This window comes from Zonotrichia leucophrys, chromosome 4 (assembly GCF_028769735.1).
Source record: "Zonotrichia leucophrys gambelii isolate GWCS_2022_RI chromosome 4, RI_Zleu_2.0, whole genome shotgun sequence".
Taxonomy (NCBI): Eukaryota; Metazoa; Chordata; class Aves; order Passeriformes; family Passerellidae; genus Zonotrichia; species Zonotrichia leucophrys.
The window spans coordinates 7509918-7535684 of record NC_088173.1 but is presented as its reverse complement, the minus strand read 5'-3'; the positions used below and the strand labels follow the sequence as shown (position 1 = coordinate 7535684).

Here is a 25767-nt window from a genome sequence, read left to right as displayed (position 1 = left end):
TAACAAGAAACACCTATTTTTGTACTTCAGTTCTGCCATTTTGGCACTTGGGCCAGGGAAAGGAGTCTTAAACTGATGTTGTACCTTTGTGAAGGTGGGGAAATAGGGTACAAATCAGTAGAGCCTACTACACTGTAGCAAGTCTTGAGCAGTAAGCCGGGAAGTGGCTTTGTAAATTGTAGGAACAGTTTGTGGTAATTGGGGTGGGGCTGTGGCTGAGCCTCATCCCCAGTGGGTGCAGCTGTGAGCAGCAGGTGAGCAGCACTCAGCAGTGAGCCAGGGAGTGCCCAGGGGCACTGACCCATCACCAAAGGGAACAGAGGGCACACAGTGCAATGTGTGAACATGAGGGGGATAAAAGGCTGGGCTGAAGACTAAGAAGAGCACATGCTTGCAGCCCTGGGAAGTGGGATGATGTTACTCTGTATGGGCAGACACTTGAAGCTGCTGCTGTGGTTTGGTGTTGCTGTGTGTGGGTTAAAGCTTTCTGACATTGTATGATGTGCTCTGCGTATCGTGGCCATCTCAGCTGTGATGTGTGCGGTGGCACATGCTGCGACAGTTAATGGGATTTTCCATTTCTTCCCCTGACAGTGGGCCTCTGGGCAGGAGAGCTGGCACTGGTGGCTGGATCCAGGGACCTGCAGAGAACTGTATTTCAGTCCCCTGGGTAAATTTTCATGTGGGTATAAATTGTAAAGGTGAGAAGTCCACCATATATCAAATCCCTCTGTTCTGCTCTGGTAAAGGTAGCCTGAATTCGCCAGACTTTATCAGGGCCTTGTGTTGCCAAAAGCTGCTTTATTGCTGAGGAAGGCTGAGCTGTGCTTGGGTGCTTTACCAGCTCCATGATTTTAAGCAAGTCCCTTTAATATTTCTCCAGTATGTTTGTGTATGTGGGCCCCACCAGTCATGATGAGCCTGTGTGAATGGCAGCGTCAATAGTCACTAAATCTTTGTTGATGTTCTTTTAAAGGGAAAATAAAATCCCTTGACTCTGACATTTACAATAGGAATTATCTGCTCTCTGACATTTGAGCTCATAAACTGAGGTCAACCAAATTTCTGTTCTTAACTTACCCTGCTGTATCAGACCAGATATGAACTGACTGGCTGTCCCTTCCTCTAAAGAGCAGCCACCTGCCCCTTGCTCCCAGCACGTGAGTCAGGAAGCCTGGGAGTCATTTCAGTGATGATGGACTGGGCCTCAAGGAAAAATAAATGAGCAGAGGGGGAACTGGCTGAGGGTACTCTATAGCCCACTCTTGCACCATAACACATCATTTCCTTGCACCCACAGGCATTCGGGAGGTCTGTGTGCGCTGACTCAGCAGCGCCGGCCGGCAGCAGCCGTGCCGGGTGTTGTCAGAGGCTGCGGTGGCAGCGCAGCCGCTCCCGGGGGGAGTTTCGAGCCGTGCCGTGACCCGGCTGCAGGGGCTGCGTGTGCAGGCAGGGCCGGCCTGCGGCTCGGGAGCTGCCGCTTCTGCCTGCAGGGCTGGCCCCGCCTGCAGGGGGATGCTCCGGGCTCTTTCCTGAGGCTCTGTGATGGTGGTGGCATCACACTGCTGTCTCTGACGTGCAGGCATGGTTTTAAAGGGATGAGAATCAGGACGAGGTTTTCATGGCTCCTTTGAAGGCGGGTCCCTTGAAGCGGCATTAACAGTGGTTTTCTGTGTCTGCATTAGCCTGGTGGAGAACAGATGAACAGAAACAATACAAGACTGCCCTGGGCTCAGTAGTTGGGTGAATAAATGTAGGGGTAAATGGATCACTGTGGAGCTCAGAAATACAAGGCTAAGACAGGAGCTGAGGCAGAGCATGAAAAGGAGAGGGTTTGCCTGATCTCCCTCTTTTCTTTGAGAGTGGACTCAAAATGGTAGCAAGTGCTTCAATGAAGTTTTTATTTTTAAAGAAGGAGAGTAACAAAGATATAATTATGGTGGCACAATACTCTGTCCTGTCCATCATTAAGACAAACAGCTTTGAACAAGAACACTTACTCTGCTTTTAATTTGGCATGTATTGGGTTCGGTAAGCCAGCAGCACATTGGCCTTACCCTCTGCTCTGAACAGGAACCAAACTCGCTGTAACCCAGAGCTGGTCCAGCATGACTTTCTCCTGGCAGCATTCTGGCACTCGTGTGCAGCACAGGGAGCAGCAGCAGCTGTACAATTTGCACAGCAGTGTTAACCCTGCTGAGTGAAAGGCAGGTAAGGATCAGTGGCATAACTAAGCTTTGTAATGGGTTGTGCAGTTTTGTTTGCTGATGATCTCTAAAGGGAAACAGCTTAGGAAGAGTGCTGCAAGAGAAATGGAGGAGACTGCTGGGGGTTACAGTGCAGTGATGCTGGTGTTAGAGCAGGGCCCCCTGTCCAACCCAGCAGCTGATGTGTCAGTGCCCAAGGCAGGAGACTGGGGAAAGCCCAGCATGCTGGCCCCCTACCCTGACCACTCTTCCATCACACCCCAGCTACTTCCTGATCACATTTGTGCCTTTAAGCAGCCAAGGCCACACAGAGTCCCAGGTCAAGTCACTGATGACCTACTCCCACATTTAATAAGCACCTTTTTCTCTTGGGCAGGGCAGAGGTGGGGAACAATGCAGAACAGGAGTGTCTTTATTCACCTTCCTGTTACTATGTAGAGAGTTTCCATGAAAAAAATCTTAGCCTTGCTGCTGGAGGAGAGTGGAGGTAGCTGGTATGAGGCTTCCAGAGATCATGTGCTGGGTGGAGGGCCTGTAGTTTGTCTGACATTAGCCCAAGTTGTTTGCACTAGTGAGGTTTTTAATCAGCCTGTTATAGCAGGGCTGTGAAAGGTTGCAGTTTTCCAAGTCCCAAGAAAATCATGGCAAAGAGAATGGAAAATAATATACAGTCTGTATTCTGTGCATTGTGCATGATAACCAGCAGCTGAGTGGCACTGGTCACCACAAAGTCCCCTTCTCAGTAAGGCACATCCCACTCACCCCAAAAGCTGTATTGGCCTGAGTCTCCAATACTGTGGTGCCAAGGGAAGCAAGCTCTCAGGGGTAGTTTAAAAACAGCAAGGAGGGGAGAACATGCTGGGGGAGAAGGCATCACAGGCCACTGTCTTTTAAACTTTACTGGTTTTAGTTATTAAAACTATTATTTACTGTATTTACTGTTTAATTTATTAAAGCTATTTTCAAAAGAAAATGGATTTACATTACTCTTGTCACTTTCAGGGCAACAAAGGTGGTGAAGAGTCTGGAACACAAGTTCTACTTGTTGTGTTCTAGTTTTAGCACAAGGAGCAGCTGAGGGAGCTGGGGTGTTTAGCCTGGAGAAAAGGAGGCTCAGGAGAGACCTTATCCCTGTCCACAACTGCCTGAGAGGAGGTTGCAGTCCGGTGGGGATCGGCCTCTTCTCTCACTCAGTTAGTGACAACGGGACATGGCCCCAAGCTGCGCCAGGGGAGGTTGCATTTGGACACAGAATTTTGTACACAGAAGGGTGATTAGACATTGGAATGCACTGCCCAGGAGGTGGTGGAGTCACCATCCCTGAAGGTGTTGAAGGAAAGACTGGACATGGCACTTGGTTGGTTGGATTTGATGATTTCAGAGGATTCTCTGAGGATGATTTCATGTGATTCTTTGCTTATGCTGCTGATGACAGAAGCTCAGATTACAATGTATCTTCTTTAGTTTAGTCTGATGTATCTTTATACACTATACTTTTGCCCCCTGAGAGTTCCACATTGCAGAGATCTCAGGCATGCCAGTTTTCAAATCTAGGTTTTTTTTAAATTCAGTTTGTAACAGGTGGATGATGCACCAAGTTAAAAAATTATTTTGCTGGTAAGAAGTAATTTTTGCTACCTCTTCCTTTAAATCCTTTAAATAAATGAAGAGCTGCAAATCAGCTTAATCACTACAGTTGCAGTTTGTGTCCTTCTAAGTGCTTAACGTGGTCCCAGCAGAATTTACCATTTAGTGCAAAGAGGACAATGACACACAGGACAACTCTGTGTGATATCATAGCTGAAAACAGTTGTAAAAAATCTTGTGGAGAGTGAGTTAGGTGGAATTTGCTCCTTTAACTCCTAGAGCCAAAAGCATCCTGTTCACTGGGCAGTTGTGTGTAGAACAGGGGTGCTCCCGAGAGCAGCTGAGTGCCAGCCTCCCCTTCCTGAGGCGTGCAGTGAGTGCAGGCAGGCTGCCTGCAGGGGTCACACTCGGACTGCACATGGCATAAATGCAAGTCAGGAGCAGGTGGGCCTTCTGGTTTGTTTCTTGAATCAAAGCAACCTCACATGTTGCCTGTTTTAGTTAAAAAATAAACCTTAAATCCAAAGTTTGTTCTGTTCCAATCAAAAGAGGGAGAACTGCAGACAATAGTGCTGACATGGTCATGACCCATACCTGTTTTAATGCAAATACTTCTGAGAAATAAAAAAGGTAAGTTTTAAATTATTGAATTGTGCACTCTGCAGCCATCTCAAGACCAGCAGCATATGCCTTTTCAGCCTTCTGCCTCCTTCTACGTTCATAACTTTTTTTCCTTCACCACTGCAATTGGGCTGCCAGAGGGGAACACACATGAAATGTAAGAGGACCCAAAGGAGCTGTCACACCTTCCCTCAGAATGAGAACTGAGAAAAATACTATTTCTAATCCTCAGTCTTGCAATATGGTGATGACACTAATTATAAACAACAGTTTAAAACAGAAGAGTTTGTTACAGAAACCTACTGAAAGAGAAGTGCAAAAGGCTAATAGTTACCAGATTTTGACAGTGCTCTACTTTCCTGAAGGAATGGGGCAAATGGTACTTGACTGCAGACTAAAAAGTGGCAATACCTTTGACAAGCAGCAGGTCTAAAGCCAGTTCTCCATAAATACATAAATACATCAGTTAACTAGCAGGAAACATTTTAACCTACTGGCTTAATTACAAAATAGGGGACTATGCTGGGATAAAGGATTAGTTAGAAGTTTTATAGCTTAAATTCTTTTAAACTTAAGTGGCTACCAAATAGAATTAAACCTGCCCTTATTAATACCAAAACAAAGATGGCATTCACATTACTACTGAATCCATTGCTTTATAACAAAATGCAGATTACAGAAAATTACCAAGTTCAAAACTAACTTCTTGCTTGTATGTGAGCCAAAGATGGAGGCATTCATATAGAAGGTAGATAAAATGTGTACTTATCAGTTCCAAGAGGGCTTAGTAGGTACACTTTTACATGGGTCAATTTTCTGCTAAATGCCAGAATTTTCAAAATAAAGTTTTGTTTCATGTGGTGGTCTGAAGTCCTGGAAAATGGAAAGGAAGGCTTGTATACTTCAAACTGCCCATACAAATTTCTCTGGATGCAAATTTAGAATATAGTTTTTCACGTAAATCTGAACTATGCAGGGTCCTTCTGGAACAGAGGCATGAGTCCACAGATTTTACCCAAATACATTGTTGCACTCAGTTCATGAATTACAGCAGGCAGAAACCAATACTGGTAACCTCTAAAAAAGGAGAATACAGTTCCTGAAAAATAACCCAACCAACCAGACAAAAAAAACTCCATAAAATATCCTCTAAATTTCTAAAAGATTTTAAAAACACTTTGTTGTAGAAATAATGATCCAGGAAGTGTTTTGTGGTAAGAATATTTTATATATTTTTTTACACTTTTAACACTTACAAAAACATTCAAACACAAAAAAAATTAAATAACTTTGGAAGCAGAATAAATCCTTCTGCCTACACACATACATCAATTCCAAGCTGTTGGCACAAAAAGTAATCCACATTCATAAAACCCTTACTACTATATCAAACATAAGTTAAGTAAATCATAGGCACTATTTTATCAAATCCATATTTCCACAATTCTGCAGTAAATCTCTAAACACAGAGCCCCATGATTTCCTGATATCAATGAACTGGTAATGCACAAAGGCTTTCTAGCAAACAGACAGTCTGTCTTCTCAGGAAGTCATTTGCTGTATTTCGGGGAGAATAGCAGAGAAAAAAATCCCTATAAAACTCAAGCTGAATTTACCCAAGCGATGAATTACTTAACTTAAGGAAACGTACACAAGTTTGATGCAGCCATGGCAAAACCCCCAATATTGTCACCTAAACTGACTTTCAAAATTTGTAAGTCAAGTGAAGTTTGATCCAATCCATCAAATTCCCCTTTCTTCAGTGAAGACTGCAGCACTGAGTTGTACAATGCTGAAATATTAAAATTCAGGCTTTACTGAGAATATGCACATTTGATCTAGTCCTGTTTTCTGCTGAACAGTGCTGTGAGATACATCCATTCCCTGTACCTGCAGGTGACTCAAGGCTGCATTAGTGGTATGCACTGCTCTGTGCTGGTGAAAGGTGCTTTCTGCTGCAATCTGACAATTACAGTAAATTTGACACCCCGACTTTGAAGTCTTAGCACAGATCTTGGTCTGGTGTGTGAAATCACCCATCAACCCAGAGCTTGCTTGAGTAGTTTAAGTTGCAAGTTAGTCTCCACTCCTTCCTATTTGGTTTCTTCCAAGTCAAGTAGTATTGAATGGCTTTTCATCCAGGAATATGTTAATGTTGGCCTAAAATTCAAGTGCTAGAATTTCAGGATTAGTTATCCTCTTAGTGGTGAGAGCAAAATACACCAGCAGTCCCAAACTCAGTTACTAATGGGGTTGAAGGCTACCTACCGTCCAAGCTGACTTGTAGTGTTTGTCAATCATTGCACAAAGGATTCACATTCTCTTACTTCATCAACTGTACATCCAAAATATTGAAAAACCTTCAAACAAAATCCCTTCCGCTTAACTAGTCCCACTCAATACAACTTTAGGTACAGATTTTTCTATGATGTCTTCCAAAACAGAAAACAATGGTTCAATGCTAAATATATCAGTTGTTCTGAGCAAAATGTATTAGAGTAAGTCAGAGCCACCAGAGGAGTTTAATAGCTTGTAAACAGACATAGCAGGTTTCATACTCTGTTACCAGTAATGTAAGATACACATATGTAAGGCAAAGTACATATTTAAACACACTTACATGGGCAATATCTTCTGTAAAAATATTTACAATTTAAAATAAACCAATTTAAGAAATGGATGAAAGTAAAAAAATAGGATACAGAAAACTCCCTCATACCATGGAACATCACCTAAATGAATATCATTTGGCATCAAGAGTCAACTCATTTCCTTAAAATTTGTATGTTACAAGTGCATAGTTGTGTTTCCTTCTCCTTAACTATCAGCATTTACAGTTGCTGCAGGCTGCATGTATAGTGGTATGGTATTAGAATAAATCAAAATTATCACTTGCTCTTTCTTTTGCAAGGAAACCTGCTATAAAATTTTTTCCCCAAATAGCAAGCCATGTGTTAAAAATGTGGCTACAATAGTGAAGGCCATCTTTCCTGAGCCAGGAGTTTAAAGTTAGAAAGATTGTACAACTGATACTAAGCCCTTTTGGCAATCGGACACAGGAGTAGGTAAAGCCAATAAATCAACATAGGAAAGATGCAATCTATACTATTGCATTGTGTGTGTCTGCTACATTCAAACCTTTTAATGCAACAGAAGTCATGGCTACAACTGCCTGTCTGCCCAATCCTCCAGAGTAGCTGCTGATTCTTCCTGCAGAACTGAAGGACAGATCCAGCCCCAGTTGGGATCTCATACAATTGATAAAAGCAACATTTCCCTAGCACTGTAGCAGTCTGCAATCAGAACATGAGCTCTGATTTATGTAGCCTTGTTTCAATAGTACATATTCAGCAATCTTTCTGCTGAGTTAAAGCAGGCTGAAAATGAAGTTTTGGATGATGTGTGTTGATAGTTATCCTTGCTGTTTTTCAAGATGGGCATTTCTTTGGCATTCATTCATTTTTGCCCTGACATTGGCCACTCTCATAAATGCTCATATTGATAACATTTTTAGCAAGCAATAAAAAAGCCCCCAGAACTGATAGCAATTTAATGTAGAAGTGATTGTATGACCACCAAACATCTGATGTTAGATGTCATTAAAGTGCTGCTTTACAATAATCTCTGCCAGTTTGTGCTAATTAGAGACAGAGAGGTTTGGAATTTTTACAAATTCCAAGAGTCACATCTGAACAGTTTGTTTAATCAAGCTGTCTTTTCGCCTGGTGAGGAAGTATCCATGAGCACTGGAACTCTGCATTAAGCTGTGCAGATCAGTAGCAGCCATCTTTCCAACTCTCATCTTTCACGTTGCCATATGTCTTGGGAGTGGGTAATGATCTAAAATGAAATGAGATGTTTTTCAGTTTCATATATCTGTTCAAGTCTCTATCTACAATACATAAGAATTTAAACATTTTATAAATAACTGAAATATACACTTCATTCATTTACTTCTCTGCAATACAGTTTACTTAAGATAATCTCTAGAGTATATTCGCTTTTAGGTTTCATGTGTTGTATCTTGGCAACTACCATGCCAGGAAAAAGGCTAAATAAATAAACAGATAGATGTTATTATGCTCTGTGAAAATGCAAACTTAATCTGCTTCCACCTAAAATGGGCCATTTTCTCAGTGATGTATATAAACAGGCAAATCCTTGTTCAGAATATTGCATTTTGCTTACATCAAAATCTGACATTCCTGGAAACTTGATTATTGCACTGTGTATAGAGTCTGCATTACAGAACCATGGAATTGTTTAGGCTGGAAATGACCTGTAAGATCATCAAGTCCTACCATTAACTCAGCACTGCCAAGGCCACCACAAGACCATGTCTCAAAATGCCACATCTACACATCTTTTAGATATCTCCAGGGATGATAACTCCACCACTTCCCTGGCCAGCCTGTTACAATGTTTGAGAACCCTTTCGGTGAAGAGATCTCTGCTGATACCCAATCTAAACCTCCTCTGGTGCAAGCTGGGCCTATTTCCCTTTGCCCTGTGCATGCAAACTTTAAAAAAAATAATTTATAAAGTCAGTTTTAAAAAAGTTTAGTAAGTGAAACACTTTTCTATAAGCTGTGATTTGGACAACCACATTTCATTACTATTAGCAAACTCCAAGCAAAACAATTGCTTTTTATTCCACAGAGTTCTGTACTGCTGATCAGTGCAGGCTTTAACCACAAAAGTCAGTGCTGTGACAGTCACTTGTCATTCCCCTGCCTAGCACTCACTGCAGAGCAGAACTTTTCCACTGTGCTATTTTACCACCATTTTGTCTTTTTTACAGTACTACAGACTAACTGTTTTCCCCTCCTGTTTAAAAAGATTCTTAATATTTCTCATGGATGACCTTCCTTATGTCAGCTTCTACTTAACACCTCCAGTGAAAACCAACATTTACAGTTAATACTCAGTCTCTCCTGCAATAGTTTTCAAAAAGACACATTCTATTCTTGGGTGTTAGCACAGTTATGTTGAAGCTAAAAACGCTGTTTCAGCCTGGGGGTTAACTGCAGTGCTTTTTATGTTAAGTTTAGCAAATGCTATAGATGTCTGTTGCATCTTCCTTCTGGAAGTTTCCAGCTGCCCAAGGAGAGAAACTACTCTCACCATGGTACTGTTGCTTGAGTTATGGAGGCAAGCAGTTCTGACTTCAGAATGTGTCATTCTCTTGTCAGCTGTATTTTGGTAACTTTTTACCACATGCAGACAAATTCTTGCTGCCTTATCAGCCCAGACTAACATTTTATTTACTTAGTTCAGTATCTTCCATTACCGATTTCACTTTCACTCATTTACTTTCACTCTCTCATTAAAGAACCTTTCTCTCTCGGTTTGGATTCAAAACTGTTTTGGAAATACTTCACATGGAGGTCTCCATTTCTGTTCTGAAAACCTTAAGATCAAAATAACAATTGCAAGAAGCAGCAGCACAAATACACAGTGAAGAAAATTAATTTTGAAAACTTCAACCTCAGACTGCCTGTCAGAGACTCACCTGCGAACAGGCTGTGCAAGTTTGCTGCGAGGCACTGGGATGCCCCCTGTGGAAGGGGCACTGGGTCTGGGCAAGCCACTCCTCATCCCTGCTGGTCTGGTGAGAGTCGTGCTGTTAATACTGCTGGCAGGGCTGGGCAAGCCCGAGCTCTGGGCTGCGAGGGGCCCTGGTGAAGAACTGCTGTGCGTCAGCTGAGCGGCTTCTGGAGAGGCAGCCGGGCCCGGCCCGTGGGCGCTGAACGCTTTCACCGGCTGCCGCAGGGCCAAGGGCGACGGCGCCGCGGGCGAGCGGAACTTGCTCGAAGAGGGTACTGCAAAATACAGAAGTCACTTTCAGCTTGTGTTACAGTATCACTGAAATGAACAACTGGAAATTACTTTATGTGATTGTACAAACAATATGGAATGTATAATGGAATACAGCCAATCAAGCAGCAATGAGAAACAGGAATTCAGATGTCCTCTTTGTCATGTGTTTTTGATATCATAACTCTAATGCCCTCTTTGCTGACTACAAATATTTATTTGGATTTCTAAGTGATCCTAATCAGGCTATAACTGTTGTATCAGTTAAGTCAAAAGAAATAGAGAAGAAGGCTTAAGAAGAAATTTAACTACTTCAGAAACATGTGAACATAATTCCCATCTGTGAAAGAACATGTTGAAAAATACAGTATTCTAGTGTGACATGGGCTTTAAACAGATTCAAAGTCTATGTTAGTCTTCAATGTTGAAATTTTGAGCACAAAGCATCTTGGTGTTTCTTTAATGCTGTTCTGTTTAACCACTGAGATAGAATTCATCTAAAGATATAGTTACATCCCACATTTTCTGGCAGGTGGAAAAAAAAAAAAAGATGGGGTTATCTGTCCTGATTTCAGCCAGGATAGAGTTAATTTTTTTCCTAGTAACTGGTATAATGCTGTAGTTTGGATTAAGGATGACATCAGCCAACCCCCAACACCAAAGAGGTTAAGGTGCTGCTTAATGAAACTTAAACCAGACAACTCTTAACAATTTATAGCCTTCCTCTTCTTACAAACATTACCTAAATGATCAGTACAACTAATACCTGTTTTCTAGTACTTTGTACCTGAGGTGGTATGCAAGGTTTTGTTATCAGTCCTTTCTGGGATAGGTTAATAAGACAGAATATTCAACAGTCCTTTGATAATGCCAAACCTTAAGCATAATTCTTCACAAGTATGAGGAATATTTACAAATTACGCATAACTTATCACTGAATAGAATACTTAAATAAACTCATCATCTTAGTAATGGAATGAAATTTCACCAGCTTTTCGAAGTGATTAGGGTGAGTCAGTAAGAGTCAACACAGGATGATCAAATCAATCACGTGACAAAAGCATGTTTACATCTAGTAAATCTCCATTCACTATACTTTCCTCTACTAAATAATTGTTTTATACTGAGACCAAAGTTGCATCGTTTTTGAGAGATGTTGTGCATAAAGAAGCTGGTCCTTAACACAGCTTTTATTATAATTTTCAAGGTAGATCCAGTAAGAGCATGAGGAGTGAGAAAGGAGACAGGTAATGCAAGAATGCAGCATCCCAAATGGGGTACAGAAGAACTGGTAATTTTGAGATTGTATTCTGAAGCTGTTTTTTATAGGGGATGTCTAGGAAGATTAATATGTACCTCATTAGAGATGTGAATTGGATTTGATTCCTTTCTGGATTACCCAAGGGGGCCTTTCCCCTGACAGCAATATCAAACACAGCATGAAGCCGCTCATGGGAAAAGCTGACAAGAAAAGGTGACAGAGAGGTCAAAACCACGTGACAGTTGCTAAGTGGCAGGGAGATTAAGTAAAAAACCTTAAAATAAAAGCTGGCATCAAGCCAGAGTATGGATTAAGGAAAGTATTACCAACGGAATGACTGGACAAGAAGAGCATCCAAGTGCTCCTAGGACTAAGATAGATTACAGGTTGTATGTTTTTAAAACGTGACCTCGCCTGCTAACATAGATGCAATCAAATCTGCAGAATTTCCAAGCGACTCTACAGTGTAAATACTAGGAGCTTTTATCACTGAACTCCTCATTACAATGCTTGGAACACAAACACAGCACCACGTTAGCAACTACCAACAAAGCAACCCAGTGTATAAAAACTGAATACAGCTTCGGGCCTCTTACAGGCACAACAGGGAAAAAGTTTTTAGGTAAAGAATACAAGCAACAAAAAGTTGCAACAGAAGTAAGCTTCCAGCATTCCCAGCAGAAGTAAGGATCCAGTACATTAGTCTTCTCCATCCTCTTTAACCTTCTGCTGGCCATATTTTACCGTGCTGCAAACTTGAGCTGTCAATTCACAAAACATTTCCTGTCAGCACAGCATTGCAGACATTGCTGAGAGCTATATTCATTCTTGTGCATAAAGGAATGAATTGTCTTCCAGAGCAGCCCACATGATGCAGTCTGGCAAACTGCCTAATAGTACTGTTCTACAGATAAAGAATTTGGTCTCAGAGCAGTTTTTGATATTCATTATAGTCAGTTTGGTCTATCTGTAAGACAGGATCACAAAGACTGCCTCACAGACTATCTGGTAACTGTGTAACCATGTAGAGTATTTAGCTGATCCATGTTCAACAAAAACATGTAGACATGTAAGTGTAGTGCTTAATAATTTTACACAACTCAGTCTCCTTATAAAGTAAACTAGAAACAGCTACAATTAAAACATCTGGCAGCCAAAAAAAAAAGAAGAAGAAAAAAAAAAGAAATTAAAAGGCATGGTGCAGTTATGATATTTAGATGTCCTACCCTCTCTGGATTCTGTCCTGGATTGTGGGCAGGGAGCACGAGATCTCCATGTGGCAAAGTAGGGTGCTGTGAAGCTGCAAACTTATTTGGCTTGCACTCCAAGGCCAGCTGCTGCACACCAACTTGAAAACAGATTAAATTCTAATGCAGTTGTTAAACCACAACCATTATGATGAGATGAATCACCCCAATATGAAAGAACAGATGAGGTATAACTATTGGAATCAATAAACTGATCTGTCATCTCAGTACAGGAAAGATGTGGACCTGTTGGAGCAGGTACAGAGCATGGATGAGTATCTCTCCTCTATCTGGAGAGAGGTGGAGGTCTTCAGCCTGGAGAAGAGAAGGTGCTGGGGAGATGTTACCACAAAGTGGTAAAAAAAAGCCAACATGTGTGTGAAAGGTGTCAAGCTATGTAATGAACAGTATTTTAAGAAGGTAAAATAAATTGTCGCTCAGCTGTTCATTTCTCTGCTTCGTTACTATTAAATACTTCTACACTCATGAGGATCTCAGATCAGAAGAAAGAAAACCAACACATTAAGGACTATAAAATAGCAAGTAACTGAAAAAGACAAAGCAAGTAACTGAAAGGGTCCTCATTTGCAGTAAGGAATGACAACAGCCATAAACTGGAATATATAACTGGCAGTGCAATATGCTCTGTTCCTCATTCTCTAAGGTTTAATAATTTTTTACAAACAATATAAACTCAAAGAAATGATTTTCTGTACATTCCTACAGGCTCAGACTAGGCCATTGACCTAATAAGTGTTCCAGACAGCCAGAGGGGGGCATGGCCAACTGGAAAGAAAGCAAAGAAAGCTCTGCAGAGGAATAGCAATGGTGCTCTTATGCAAAGCAGAACATTGGGAGAACTTTATCTGGTACGAAGTATGAAAACTGTTAAAAGACTTCCTCTTAAGACACGTGAATCTGTTCCACAGGCCTCATACTCTGCTAAAACTTTCTGCATGGCATGAAGATGACTCTAAGGAGTTGGCATTGGCCCCAAGAGAAACATGTACATTCTGGCAGTCCCTCATGTCTGCACCAGTGACTCTCACAACACTCAGAGGATTCTAGCATCTACAAGCTTATGAATTAGTCTCAAGTGTAATATGATTTTTAAAATGAGATCTTCTTGATTGTAATAGACAACAGACCAACTATGCTTAAAACCAGAATCATTGTTTACCTTAACTGTGAAACTGAGGCAGTGTCACATACAAGGCTGCCAGAGCTGATTAAAAATCAGATAAAACTAATTGTACTAGAGACTCGATATTTCATTGTATTAAAAAAAAAGTCAAGTTCAACCATTAGCAAACTGGAATATTATATACAAGAGTCTCTAATTCCTTGAATCAACAAACCTTAATTCATCTGTTTCATGTGTTGGGATTAACCTTCTGTTTTTGAGAGGAAAAGAGAAAGCACAAGTACATGCAAAATAAGTTGACAGTCTACACTCATCTTCTCAAAGATAAATTTGTTATCTTTTGTTCCCAGCACAAAGGATTGTATGAGTATTTTTACAACTTCTGTTTTAAAAACTGTATTTTGCCATTTAAAGAATTCCTATACAAATGCAGCCCTAGTGAATATGTATTTAGGAGTCTACTTTTCTAATCCCTATTTCCAGATTAATGTTAAAAAGTCACTGTTCCTTGGATTTTTATCTCAAAATTCAATCTCCTATATAACACAGAGTTTATTTTCAATATTTAGACCAAGAAGTTAACTTTCATACAGCAAGGACCACTTGGTTAATCTCTACAGTAATTGCAAGAGCAAGTTTAATAATCTAGAACACGTGAGATTTAATGCAGGCGAACCATTATCTGAGATTTGCTGGAGCTTGATAAGAGGTTGTAAGTTAATTACCTCCTTTTGTAGATGGAGTTTGAAGAAACTGTTTGGTTTTGAAGGCAGCACGAGGCAAATTTTTCTGCCTTTGCAGAGCTGTTGAAAGACAAGAAGTGTTATATTTGTCTAAGAAGAGAAGAAAACTAAATTTACTGGAAATTTCAGAATTGTATCCACTTGTGAAGCATCAAGAAACTGAGTAAAACACTCTAAAAGCTGTTATGACTCTGGAAGTGATGGCGTTTTGTGAATGGTGCTTGCTCTTAATGGCAAAGAGTTGCAGAGGAGTGTGTCAGAAATTTTGCAGTGCAAAATGCGCAGATTTGGTAAGAGTAAAGCTTCCTGCAGGGCAAAAAGCCCAGAAATGCAAAACAAAAATTAAAACACCAAAGGGAGAACAAGCCACCTAGCAAACATGCTACAGCAATATGAGAGCAAGATTAGATACAGATGAAAATTAAACTGTTGTATTTGACCTAGCAAGACTAAATTTTTAATTTTAGAAGTGTTTTCAAAAAAATATTCTAATACTATAAAAAAGCATAAATCTTTGTCTAATATGATCATCATATAAACAAATTGTATTCTTCAGTTATGGAGACTTAAGCCTTCTTGAAAGATGTCTTTTTTCTTTCCTCTTCAAAAGGTATGCAAGAGGACTTAAGCTTAAAATGAAGACTTAACACTAAGATTTATCAACTGCCAGCATGTACCCGGCATGATGGAAATTGGTTTTTGTTGCTCCTTTTCTCCCTCATCCTGCCTTTTGCCTAGTAACACTCAGGGCTGGTGCTGCCTTGAAATGACCTCACTACCTACCAGTTACCAAGAGAGAAGCCAATGTTCCAAGAGCTGCAGAATCTTGGCATGGAGAGAATTACTTATTGCCAGAAGGAATGCACTGACTCAGCCTATTTCCATCGCAGCACATTTAAGGGGGAGAAGGAGGAAAGTAGTCAATGAAATAAAGCTTTGACTACACAGAGACTTCATAAAATGATAATGTATGAATAAACATCTCTGCTTATCTCAGTGTATGAAGTTTAATAGCAGCATAAAACTGATTGCACTAGCAAGGCTTATTTCCATAGTGAGAAGGAAGAAAGATGGGGGAACATCTGTGCAAAAAGATCCTGACCCTGAGTGAGGAATAATCCCATCACCAATTACTGAATATTGCTATAAAGAAGGTGGGGGGGAATAATCTGAATCCTAATATTAGTTAATCCTTTTGTTTGATAGCACATAATGATTACTATCACCTTTCCTATGCTTCAGTCAGTGCAAAATACACAGTATTTTATGAACTATTAAAAATTCATCATATGTTTTATTAACATCATGCTGAAATTATGACTAGGTGGGCTATTCAATTTAGTCCTAATAACTAACTAAAACTGTCATCTTCAACAAAGAGCAAAAAGGAATTAGACTGTTCATAAACAGTAAAATTCTGCCTGTGCCTACTACTAATAAAAACATTATTCCTTTTACCTACTAGAATCTAAATAGCCTTGGCAATATGTAATTCTTACTCAACTGGCACATGGTCTTCCTAGAAACTTTTTTTAAAGCATACATGTGAATAGCCAATTAAGTACAGTATGGTCTCTAAATATGGGCACAATTCCTAGAAATTTACTGAGGCAGACCACTAGGCAGACTGCTTCAGTCCTCAAGTATTCCACTTTATTATTTTCTACAGAATCACTGTTTTTGTTATACCACACAAAATGAAGAAAAGCTTCTTTCTTCATATTTTGAATTTGTTTTGTCCTAATCCACTCAGATTTCAATATACTACTGCACATGGCACTTTCTTCCCCCATCATTATTCACACTTCTTGCAAGTCAGAGAGATGGGATGATATGGAAAGGATTTTAAATACGCATATATCAAATTCCTTCCTTCTCAATGGAGACTCTAGAAAAATAGACACTCAACAGCAAAACATTTCTGTGCACTGAAACACTGAACAGAGCTTAGGCAGTACAATCTGAGCAATGCTGAGCAAACATGCAGTTTGAGATAAGCGCCCAGTGCGTGTTTATCCACACCACTTGCTGCTCTTGAAGTGCTCTGTGTGCTGTGACATTCCCTGTCACAGCTGCTGCGTGCTGAACTCATGTAGTTACATTTACTTCTGATCAACTAACTGGACAACTTGGTCTCTTCAAAACTTACTCTTCCTCCTTTTACGCTGAACATGCCAAGCAGTTGGATCTTGGCAAGCAGACCAGTCACTTTACTGACAGTTTGAATCTACAGCTCGAGAAAGTTTTGTATTTAGCTCTTCTTAAAAGCATCCATGTGCTCATAGTGCCACTAAGTACAAAAGCATCACACAGAATTCAAAGGCAGGTAGCTCCTACGTGGAAGTCACCCTACCATTTCTAGAGCTTTGTACAATCTATGTGGTATAGGACCCAAACACAGAGATTTCCTATCACTAACACTTTAGACAATACCTATTCCTTGGGGAACACACATATTACCATATCTTCTAGTGTTTTAAGGTGAACTATTTACTAGCTTTCATATTTAAAAAAAAGTACTTTCTGCAGAATGGCACGGAGACTCAGATGTAAATGAAGAATCAAATTGTTAAAATTGCTACTTAATTCAGTCTCTCTTCAAAACCAATTTGGATTGTTCACGACACTGCAGCTAAAAGTCAAAAGGCCTATGTTTTCATGTTTACAGTTGTACTGCTGAACACATCACATGTGTCTTCCCTCTCTTCTGTAAGCAAGCAAATACAATTTGGCTATAAACTGCAAGAGGAATTGTCATTTCAGAAACTTACTGGATTCCTAGCTCATTTTTTGAATGCCAGCAACCATAGCAAGTTCAGTATTGCAGCCACAGCAAATGTGCAAGTAAATTATGAACCGCGAATCTTTGACAAGGAGCAAAGTGGTGACCTCGGGTGGCAAGCCAGCGTCCTTGCAAAGGTAAGCTCATGCAAAACTAGCAGCTGTATGAGGAAGCTTCAAATCCCAAGACCCAGAAATCATTGCCAAGGGAAAACAAAAATTTGCTGCAATTTAACAGTGCTTTGTGCAAAGTGACAAAATATAAAACCAATAAAACAAAAAGTATACAATAAAAAGGACACAATTCTGGAAATCTTGATACAATGTACAGTTTTGCAGAAAATTTTTTAATCCAGACTAAGCAAAGATACTTACTCATCGACTTCACACACAAACCGTTTTACGATTGTCAATAGCAAGACTCTGACAAACATCTGTAAGAGCAGGGAAACTGTAAAAGCTAGAAATCTGGCCTTTATTAATGATATTTAACTTACATTTAAATGTAAGTTGGTCTAGAGTGGTTCACATTTGGGGAAATTGTCTACGAACGAAAAGCAAATTTACCTAGTAATTCTTAATGCATCCACAAGTAGAAAAAAAGAAATATAAACACAATCAGACCACTTTGGTTCCTGCAATTGTAACTGACTAAATATTGAATACTGAGTCTTCTGTTGTCTGGTCTTTCTGGAAAGTTTAGCCATGAATATACTTTTAATTCTGGAAATAGCCTTCTAGCTAAGTTGCTCTCTATGCTCTTCCCTTTCCAGTTCACTCAATTCTAAAGCACCAAATGAAATCTGTAGAGATTTTCACTAAAAATATTTTTTCATTAAATTTATTTCAGCTTATTTTGATAATTCTTCCTACCACTGAAATAGCACAGCTGTACACCAGCTGCCTAACTGCTCTGAGTGCTTTCTACTTTGATAAGGCTACCAAACAGGTAACAGTTGTGCATTTGAACTACACAAATGTCCTTTCAGCTTGAAATCCCACCTTCTGAGTGCCTGCCAAAGGTGGAAGAAGAGGGCCAAGGTGGAAGGATGCTGGAATAACTTATATGAACAATGGTAAAGTCACACTAACTTCTGTCTACTGCAGTATCACACACCTGGGACTGACTGTCCACACAATCCTTACATCTGCTCTGAGGCTGAACAAAGATGGAAACCTTGGAGTCTTTGGCTTGGTCTCTACTCCTTATTCTGTATTTAACTGTACTTGGTAGCTTTAACACATTGTTTTGAAAGTTTTAAGACAAGCAACTAGGTATGCCACTATGGCTTCACTGTTCTATAGGTAAAATACCCCTAGTGAAATTCACAAACATCATTTTTACATTTCCTGCCAAATATTTAGATTACTGATGAACCTTTATCACAGAATTTTACAGTTCAAAGCTCTTCACATAAAATATTCATAATGTGTTCTTTCCTTGAAAATGTCACACAAGGTTATTAAATTCAGAAACTTGTTTTAAAAGAAATGGTCAGGAAACATTTAAACAACAGGAACTGGCAATATTGGCATATAAAGAAACACTGAATATTTAATTTTCATTTGCTTTAGCTTCTTTAAGGTCACCATTTTCAAGAGATTTGTGAGAATAGCAGTACTTTCCCATCAGCAGTTAACTTTTGGAGAAACTAGGAGAGCAATGGGAGTCCAGCAATGGGCTAATATGTTTTATGAGACACAGGTTCACCCAAACCATTTTTAGGAAGTAACTGACACTTTAAGTAAATAAAATTGCCAACTGGATATATAATCCATATGCCCAGAAAAAAAAAAAAAAAAGAAAGAAAGAAACTGCAGACATGGGTTAACTTAAAGGGCTAAACTGAAATTAACACTTTCAGGTCATGTTTCACTAGTTAAAAAAAGCAATAAACATCATCTAGGTGTTTTTTCAGAGCCTAGAAAGAAAAGTTTTGGACATGCTCAAATACTGTATTTATAATTCTTCATATTACTTCTACATATACTTCTGGGAAACTATGAATGACACCTTAATAAGAAACCAGACTTCGACTATATTGCAAACCATAAAAACAGATTCACAAAAGTCTGATTACAAATCAAGATTAGCATCTCCAGTGTGGCATGCAATGTTCTGCTTTGCCCTGAGACTGGGCAAAGACAGCTGAATACCATCACTTAACTCTGAAATTCCCACTGAAGTAGCACTAAAGGTACTTACTGGCTGAGGCTTGAGGTTGAATGCGAGGTATTCCTCCATTTGGCACTTGGAAGTTTGAGTCACTTCTGCTGTTTTTCACAGACTCTGCTTGGATGTTGGATGTCCTGGACAAGTTTGGAAGACTACGCCTTAGCTTTTCTGTATGAAATAATACAAAGGTACAGCGTGTAGTCTGATGCTGGACAAAGGTCAGGTTGTGAACCTGTGGCTGAGCCCCAAATGTAAGTAGCCATATAAAACTACAATTTAAAAGTATATTTTGTTACATTACTTCTTCTATCACATACAAAATATTTATGTATCTAAAGAGTAAGAATGTCTGTTTCTCACCTATGGTGAAAAAAGTCAAGCATATTGCATTTTGAAATTGAAACATATCTGGATTGTGATTCTCTGGGTTTTATGGTAGTATTATCAAAGCTGAACAGACAAACCAAATTTGCAGTTTTGCACAGTTTTCCAATTATTTACCTAGAAGGTTATTTGTAATAAAATGCTTGCCTGAAGAGTAAAAACAACATAGATGTTTGAGTGAATTTTTGAGACTGCCCTGTCCCATATCAGTCCATTACACAACAAATAACAGAGTCCCACTTGGTTAGGACCTCTTCATACACAGCATTATTCAAGTGTCCAGCTATGCTTCATCTTTCACATATGACTTGACTTATCTACTCAGCTAATGCTGATACATCAGGAGCCTTCTAATATTTGTACCACTGTTCACAGAACATGAAAAGATGTCATTAAGTACTTCTCAAGTCTAATGACATTCTGTTTATCTCCAACCCATGCAGAGCTGGGTTGATGACATACTTTGGACAGAGGACTGAAGATGCCTTGACAGGATGAGTGGCCAACCTGATTCTGCAGAGGGATGCAGGGAAGAAGTAGGTTACAATGCACAAGCACTAAAGGTGAAAACAAAACTAAGTCTTCATTGGCTGAATATTCCAGTAAGTGTACTTTCTTCATTTAGCACTTTGCATTTCTTTGTACTGCACTTGGTACACTGTTGAGCCCTGTCAACCAAATTTCCCTCCAATCATTTTAGACAAATAATATTAAAAAAAAAAACAAAGAGCAAACCTGAACAACTTTTTTTGGCTGTTGCTGTATCAACTCTGAATATCCAAGCAACACTCAACTGCACAAAAACCACTGCAAGGTAACTTCTTGGAAGTGTTTCAGAAACACATGATCACATACTCTATTTTGATTCCTCTGGTATGTGGGATACTAGCTTTTGGTACCATTCCTCTCATAGGATATTTTTACTGCAGCTCATCTAACACACATTAAGACGTTCATTTTAAGAAATGAATGGGAAAGGAATTCTTGATTAAGTTACAATATAATTGATTAGCTTGTGTGTTGCACATTTTCCTAGATACCTAAAATTTCCCCAAACCACTATTACTAGTAAGGGGAATTCTTAATATTTAAATGTATATTCTTTCTAAATTTAAAATCTTACTTGCTGGATAAAAAATACATTTGTTGAAAGGGGAACTTGCTTGCAAAATTTCATCCCAGTAAAAGGAGTTTCTGCCAGATGGCTACTAGGAAAAAGTACATTCAAGAAGAAAAGTTGTATCAGGATTATATTATTTTGTTCTATGCCAATATAGTATAACTCTACTGAATTTACTCCAAACTTTATTTATTACATACCAGTTTTCACAGATTTGAGATATCTAAAATATCCAACAAATGCATGAGTTAAGTACTAGTATTTTTAAGACTATGTTCATGATTGAAAAGTTTCAGAGTCCTGTGCAACCAGAAGAAAGCATTCAGCTGCCTCACAGGCTATTGGCATGCACAAATTGCCATGTTACTCTTATCTGACCACAGTTCCTTTCCTCTGCATTTTGTTCTGTCATCTGCAAGGCCTAACTCTACTAGTAAATGAGTTTTCCTGCTTTATTTTAGTGCATTTGCCTGCCAAATATAGACCCTGGTCACTATGAAACTCAATTACACTCATTGACTGGATAACATCTAAAATAAATGTAAGCCTATCAACTCATCTGACTGTAAGGGTGCCCCAGCAGAACTTAAGCTTTGCTTGCTCTGCGTTTTCTTCAGCAATTCAGACATCAAACCACAATGTTACACAGGCACATTATTTTAGGACTGCACACTGACAAAACTCCTTTATACAGAAATTACACAGCTACTCGTGTAATGAACTTCAAACAGTTTTTTACCTTCACTTTTGACATTACTAGTCTGCAAGTCTGTAGGATGGCCCTGAAGGGAAAGACGAGGCTGCTGTAAGCGGCTGATCATGGGCTGCGGTGACACTCTGCTGTACTCTATGCTTCGAGCAGGTGATCGGGAGCGAGGCGAGTTTCTTGGGGATTGTTTTGGTGAAGGCCAGGGAGAGCTGCGAGGTGATGGTGAGAACCTGCTGACAGCAGGGTGCACTGTGTGATGTGTGCCATCCTCCTCATCTTCTAAGCTCTGTGCATCAAGCTCCTGGTCGCTGAACGTGCCTCGCCGCGTGGAATTGCAGGAGGAGCCGGAACTACGCCGAGACGCCGTGGCTGCGTACTCTTGCCGCAGGCCTGGCAACAACAAGAGCGTTGTTTACTTGCTTCCAGCCCACAAATGGTTCCAACTAGAGGCTGTGCACACAGATACCTGCACAGATCTCAAACTCAGATTTGGCTCACCTTAACTCCTTTTATCGGAGCTATTAAATAAATTCCGATCAGTACCAAAAAGTTATCGACCAGCTAATAATGACTTGAATTACGTGAGCTCATTCCTTTTCCTAGTAAAGCAATCACCAGTATAGGTGTAATGTGTGCGTACATGTTCATCTTCTCTCTCAGGCTGCAACTGGCAACACAGGCTACATCATAATTCTGGTATCAAGTAACATCCTGTAACAATTACAGCAGCCACAGTGAAATGTCTCTTGCAATGTGTTAGTGAATCTAACCAAAAAAGCAACACAATAAGCTACTCCTAGAGAAGCTGGAGGTGTTAGATCAGTGGTCTCTGAAGTGTGGTGCCCACACCTTTGGGGATATACAAACCAATCCACTGGCATAAAGCAAAAAAATTCTGAACAACTGATATTCTTAAAACAGCATTTATCTTGTCTTTATCTCATACTTTTAAAAATTATATTTTCGTGTATATGTATGTGTGTTATACATTAGATTAATACACATCTATAGTTTATTAAAAAGTACATATATTAGGCATTTGGTTTTGGTTTTTTTCACTTCAAAGGACACACAATAAAATAATCTGGAGACCACCTAGTTAGACATCTGAAATTATTACCACTGCAAATTCAGAGGGACAAAAACTCTCAACTAAAGCTATAATTAAAGACAGACATCTATATAGGCACTTTTCTAAATAATTCTATGCCATATTGACTTTATAATTCAATGATTTAAATTATGATTTAAGCATTGATGTGAACAAGACTGGATTACATCAGGAAGGCACCAGTCTCCTTAGAAGAATGGTGGCAGACAGTAGTCCATTCAAACAATCATCCTTTTAGCAAATACTGTACCTTACAAAAGTCTTGTCCATTATTCCTAAAGAAAACTTCTGCACAGCAACTTCCTTTGTTTAGCCTGGAGGCTGAAGTCCTTAACCAGCTTTCTTGGGCAAACTACATTTGTACATCCATAGTAGAAGTTATAATGCTTTTCCACGCTTACTAAGCAACTACTACAGCGGTTATTAAAATAAACCAAAACACAACAGCTCTATTTGATTTCAGGAAAAAAACCCCACTTACTTTCTTCCTGCATTCGTGCTAAAATTTGCACATCTGTAACATCATTTAACTTGTAGTTAGACCCAATAGAGTCTTCATCCATCTCCGACGCACTTAATTCACTGTCCAGAGAAGACTGTGGACTTAGTGGAGGATTTCTATCTCCTGAAATTTTAAGATGACCTATAGAAGGAAAATAAAGTAACAGGAATTGTTGTTACTAAAAAAAAATTAAAAAAAGGCAAGGTGCATTTCCTTTCCTAGTAAAAACCATCAGTCTGAAGAAATTGCTACTGAGACATTGATCTGACAAACCATTTGACACATTTGATTATTTTATTGCAAACCTAGGCTGAAAATGTAACTTACAAAAGCAGGTCATAGCCATTACCTTCTAAAAATGGGCAACTTTATAAAATCATTGCAATAGTCTCAAAATAGACTAGTGGCAAATAATTTGGTCTATCATAGCATGTTACAACTGCTGTGAAGTTTGCACAGCTCTACAAAAAAGCAACTGCATACCTGGTTCCATCTCTTGCTTTCATTCTCTCCTCTGTATATACCTTGTAAAATGTAAGTTTGGATCTTTCTTAACAATAACATTTTTGCTGATCCAATGAATATTGATTCAGTTTAGAATGCTTAAAATAGACTTTATGTGAAAATACTACCTGTTCCACAAACACACCTTTGCTAAACCATAACATGGAAACTATAACAAGGAGAAACTCTCCCTGTTCGCTGCCTTCCCACTTCCTGTTACATCTCTGTCCCTCAGGCAGACATGTCATTGTAGCACACAATGCAGAGCAGAGCCACCAAGATAAAAACTGGGTAATGGCTCTCATGCAGTGCACGCTTCTGTAAAAGTCCAGTGAACTAGTGATAGCTGGATTGTCAATGCAACGTTTGTTCATCTTTCCTGTAAGCTAACTTAAATTATATACAATAGTCATGGTTTGACTAGGAAGGAGTGAGAATTCTGAGAAGCTGTGGTTAAATTAATGAAAGTTTTGGGTTTTATACTGACACTTGGTGTAGTTAGTGGAGTTTGGACACACTTTTGAGAATACACAGGGGTTAAAAGCAGGGCACTGCCCTGGCACTTCCTCTTTTGGACATCACGGCGAGGAGTTCAGATCTCTCTCCCGCCCAGCCTGTTGCTGCTGGGCGGGGGAGGGGCTGGCCATGCGGTAGCGGTAGGCTCGGGGCTTGGACAGAGATGGGGTTGAGGGGGCTTCGGGGGGGCTTCGAGGATGGAAGGGTGGAAGATCTCAGAGAGTTAGCTCTCTTTTTCTTTTTCTTTTAGGAGAGCAGCTAGCTGGGAGGAGAAGGAGGGAGACTGCTTGGCCGCAGTGGCAGCAGGTGTGGGAGTATCATCGTTTTAAGATAGATAGAGACTGAAACTTTTAACTTTTTTTTTTTATGATTAGAGCTTTGTAAAAATGTTAATTTTCTTTGAAGCTGAATAAGAAGAGAAATAAGAGATGAGATGTGGAGATGATTAGATGGGGAGAGATGATTTGGAGTGGCCTTTTAGCTGGACTTTTCTCGTAGCTATGGACTCAGTTGTTCCTGTGACACAGACTGCATTTAGGGGGAGGCAGTGCCTCAAAACCAAGAAAGTTCTTCGTGAGGACCCCCCGGCCCCAGGGAGTTAGAAAAATATAGAAGAGACAGAGGTCCCAAAAGCAGAGACTGTGCCTTTTTAGAGTGAGACAAGACATCCTTGAAAGACAACCCTAAAAGCAGCTCTAGTCCATGCCGTCAGTGGTGAAAGCACTGGGCATGGAAAGACGATGTTACAAGCGGCAGAAGGACTTTTTTTCTTCCGGGCGGTGCCGAAGTAACAGAGAAGCACACGAAGTTCTCAGTGTGTTTCCAGAAAAAGCCTATAGAACGAGAAAGACTCCTTTCCTCTTCATGAACTGATGTTTGAGTATACTAAAGTGTCGTGCCGAGCTGAGCAGTTGTTTTGAGAGAATGTATTAGATTGAAAAAGTCAAGTAGTGGGAGAGGAAGAAAATAGTTTTTTTGTAAAGTTTTCAATTCTTTTTCTTCTTTTTCCTTATAGTCTCTCCCTATTTCCCTGTAGTTTAAGTAATAAAGTAGTCTTTATGTTTAAGTTAGAGCCTGTTTTGCTTATTCCTGGTCACATCTCACAGCAGACACCAGGGTGAAGCATTTTCATGGAGAGCACTGGCTCTGTGCCAAGCTCAAACCATGACATTTTTTGGTTCCCTGACCGGGAATCGAATTACAAAAGAATGATGAGATAAGCTGTGAGACGAGACCAAGAAGAATAAGAAAAGCATGTACTAAGTTAAAGTAGATGAATAGTCATAGTGAATCTAAAGTATTGTTGTGTAGAAGTGTTTTGTAATTTTGTTGATAAT

At 39.7% G+C, this 25767-nt stretch overlaps 1 protein-coding gene across 4 annotated transcripts in view; it reads right to left on the bottom strand.

The window, feature by feature from the left end:
* Window positions 1-5645: 5645 nt before the first annotated feature.
* The window catches only part of SLAIN2 (SLAIN motif family member 2), a 37036-nt gene continuing 16914 nt past the window's right edge, over window positions 5646-25767 (bottom strand). The window contains exons 4-9 of one of the 4 annotated variants that reach the window (XM_064710361.1): window positions 23390-23551; window positions 21828-22187; window positions 19615-19752; window positions 14610-14687; window positions 9928-10237; window positions 5646-8255 (exon numbers count right to left, since the gene is read on the bottom strand). In XM_064710361.1, the coding sequence (XP_064566431.1) occupies window positions 8189-8255; window positions 9928-10237; window positions 14610-14687; window positions 19615-19752; window positions 21828-22187; window positions 23390-23551 (1115 nt within the window). In that variant the 3' untranslated portion in view covers window positions 5646-8188. Of the gene's footprint in view, window positions 8256-9927; window positions 10238-12719; window positions 12842-14609; window positions 14688-17783; window positions 17843-19614; window positions 19753-21827; window positions 22188-23389; window positions 23552-25767 lie in introns of those variants that run through there. The other 3 variants (XM_064710364.1, XM_064710363.1, XM_064710365.1) reach the window with 3 other exon arrangements.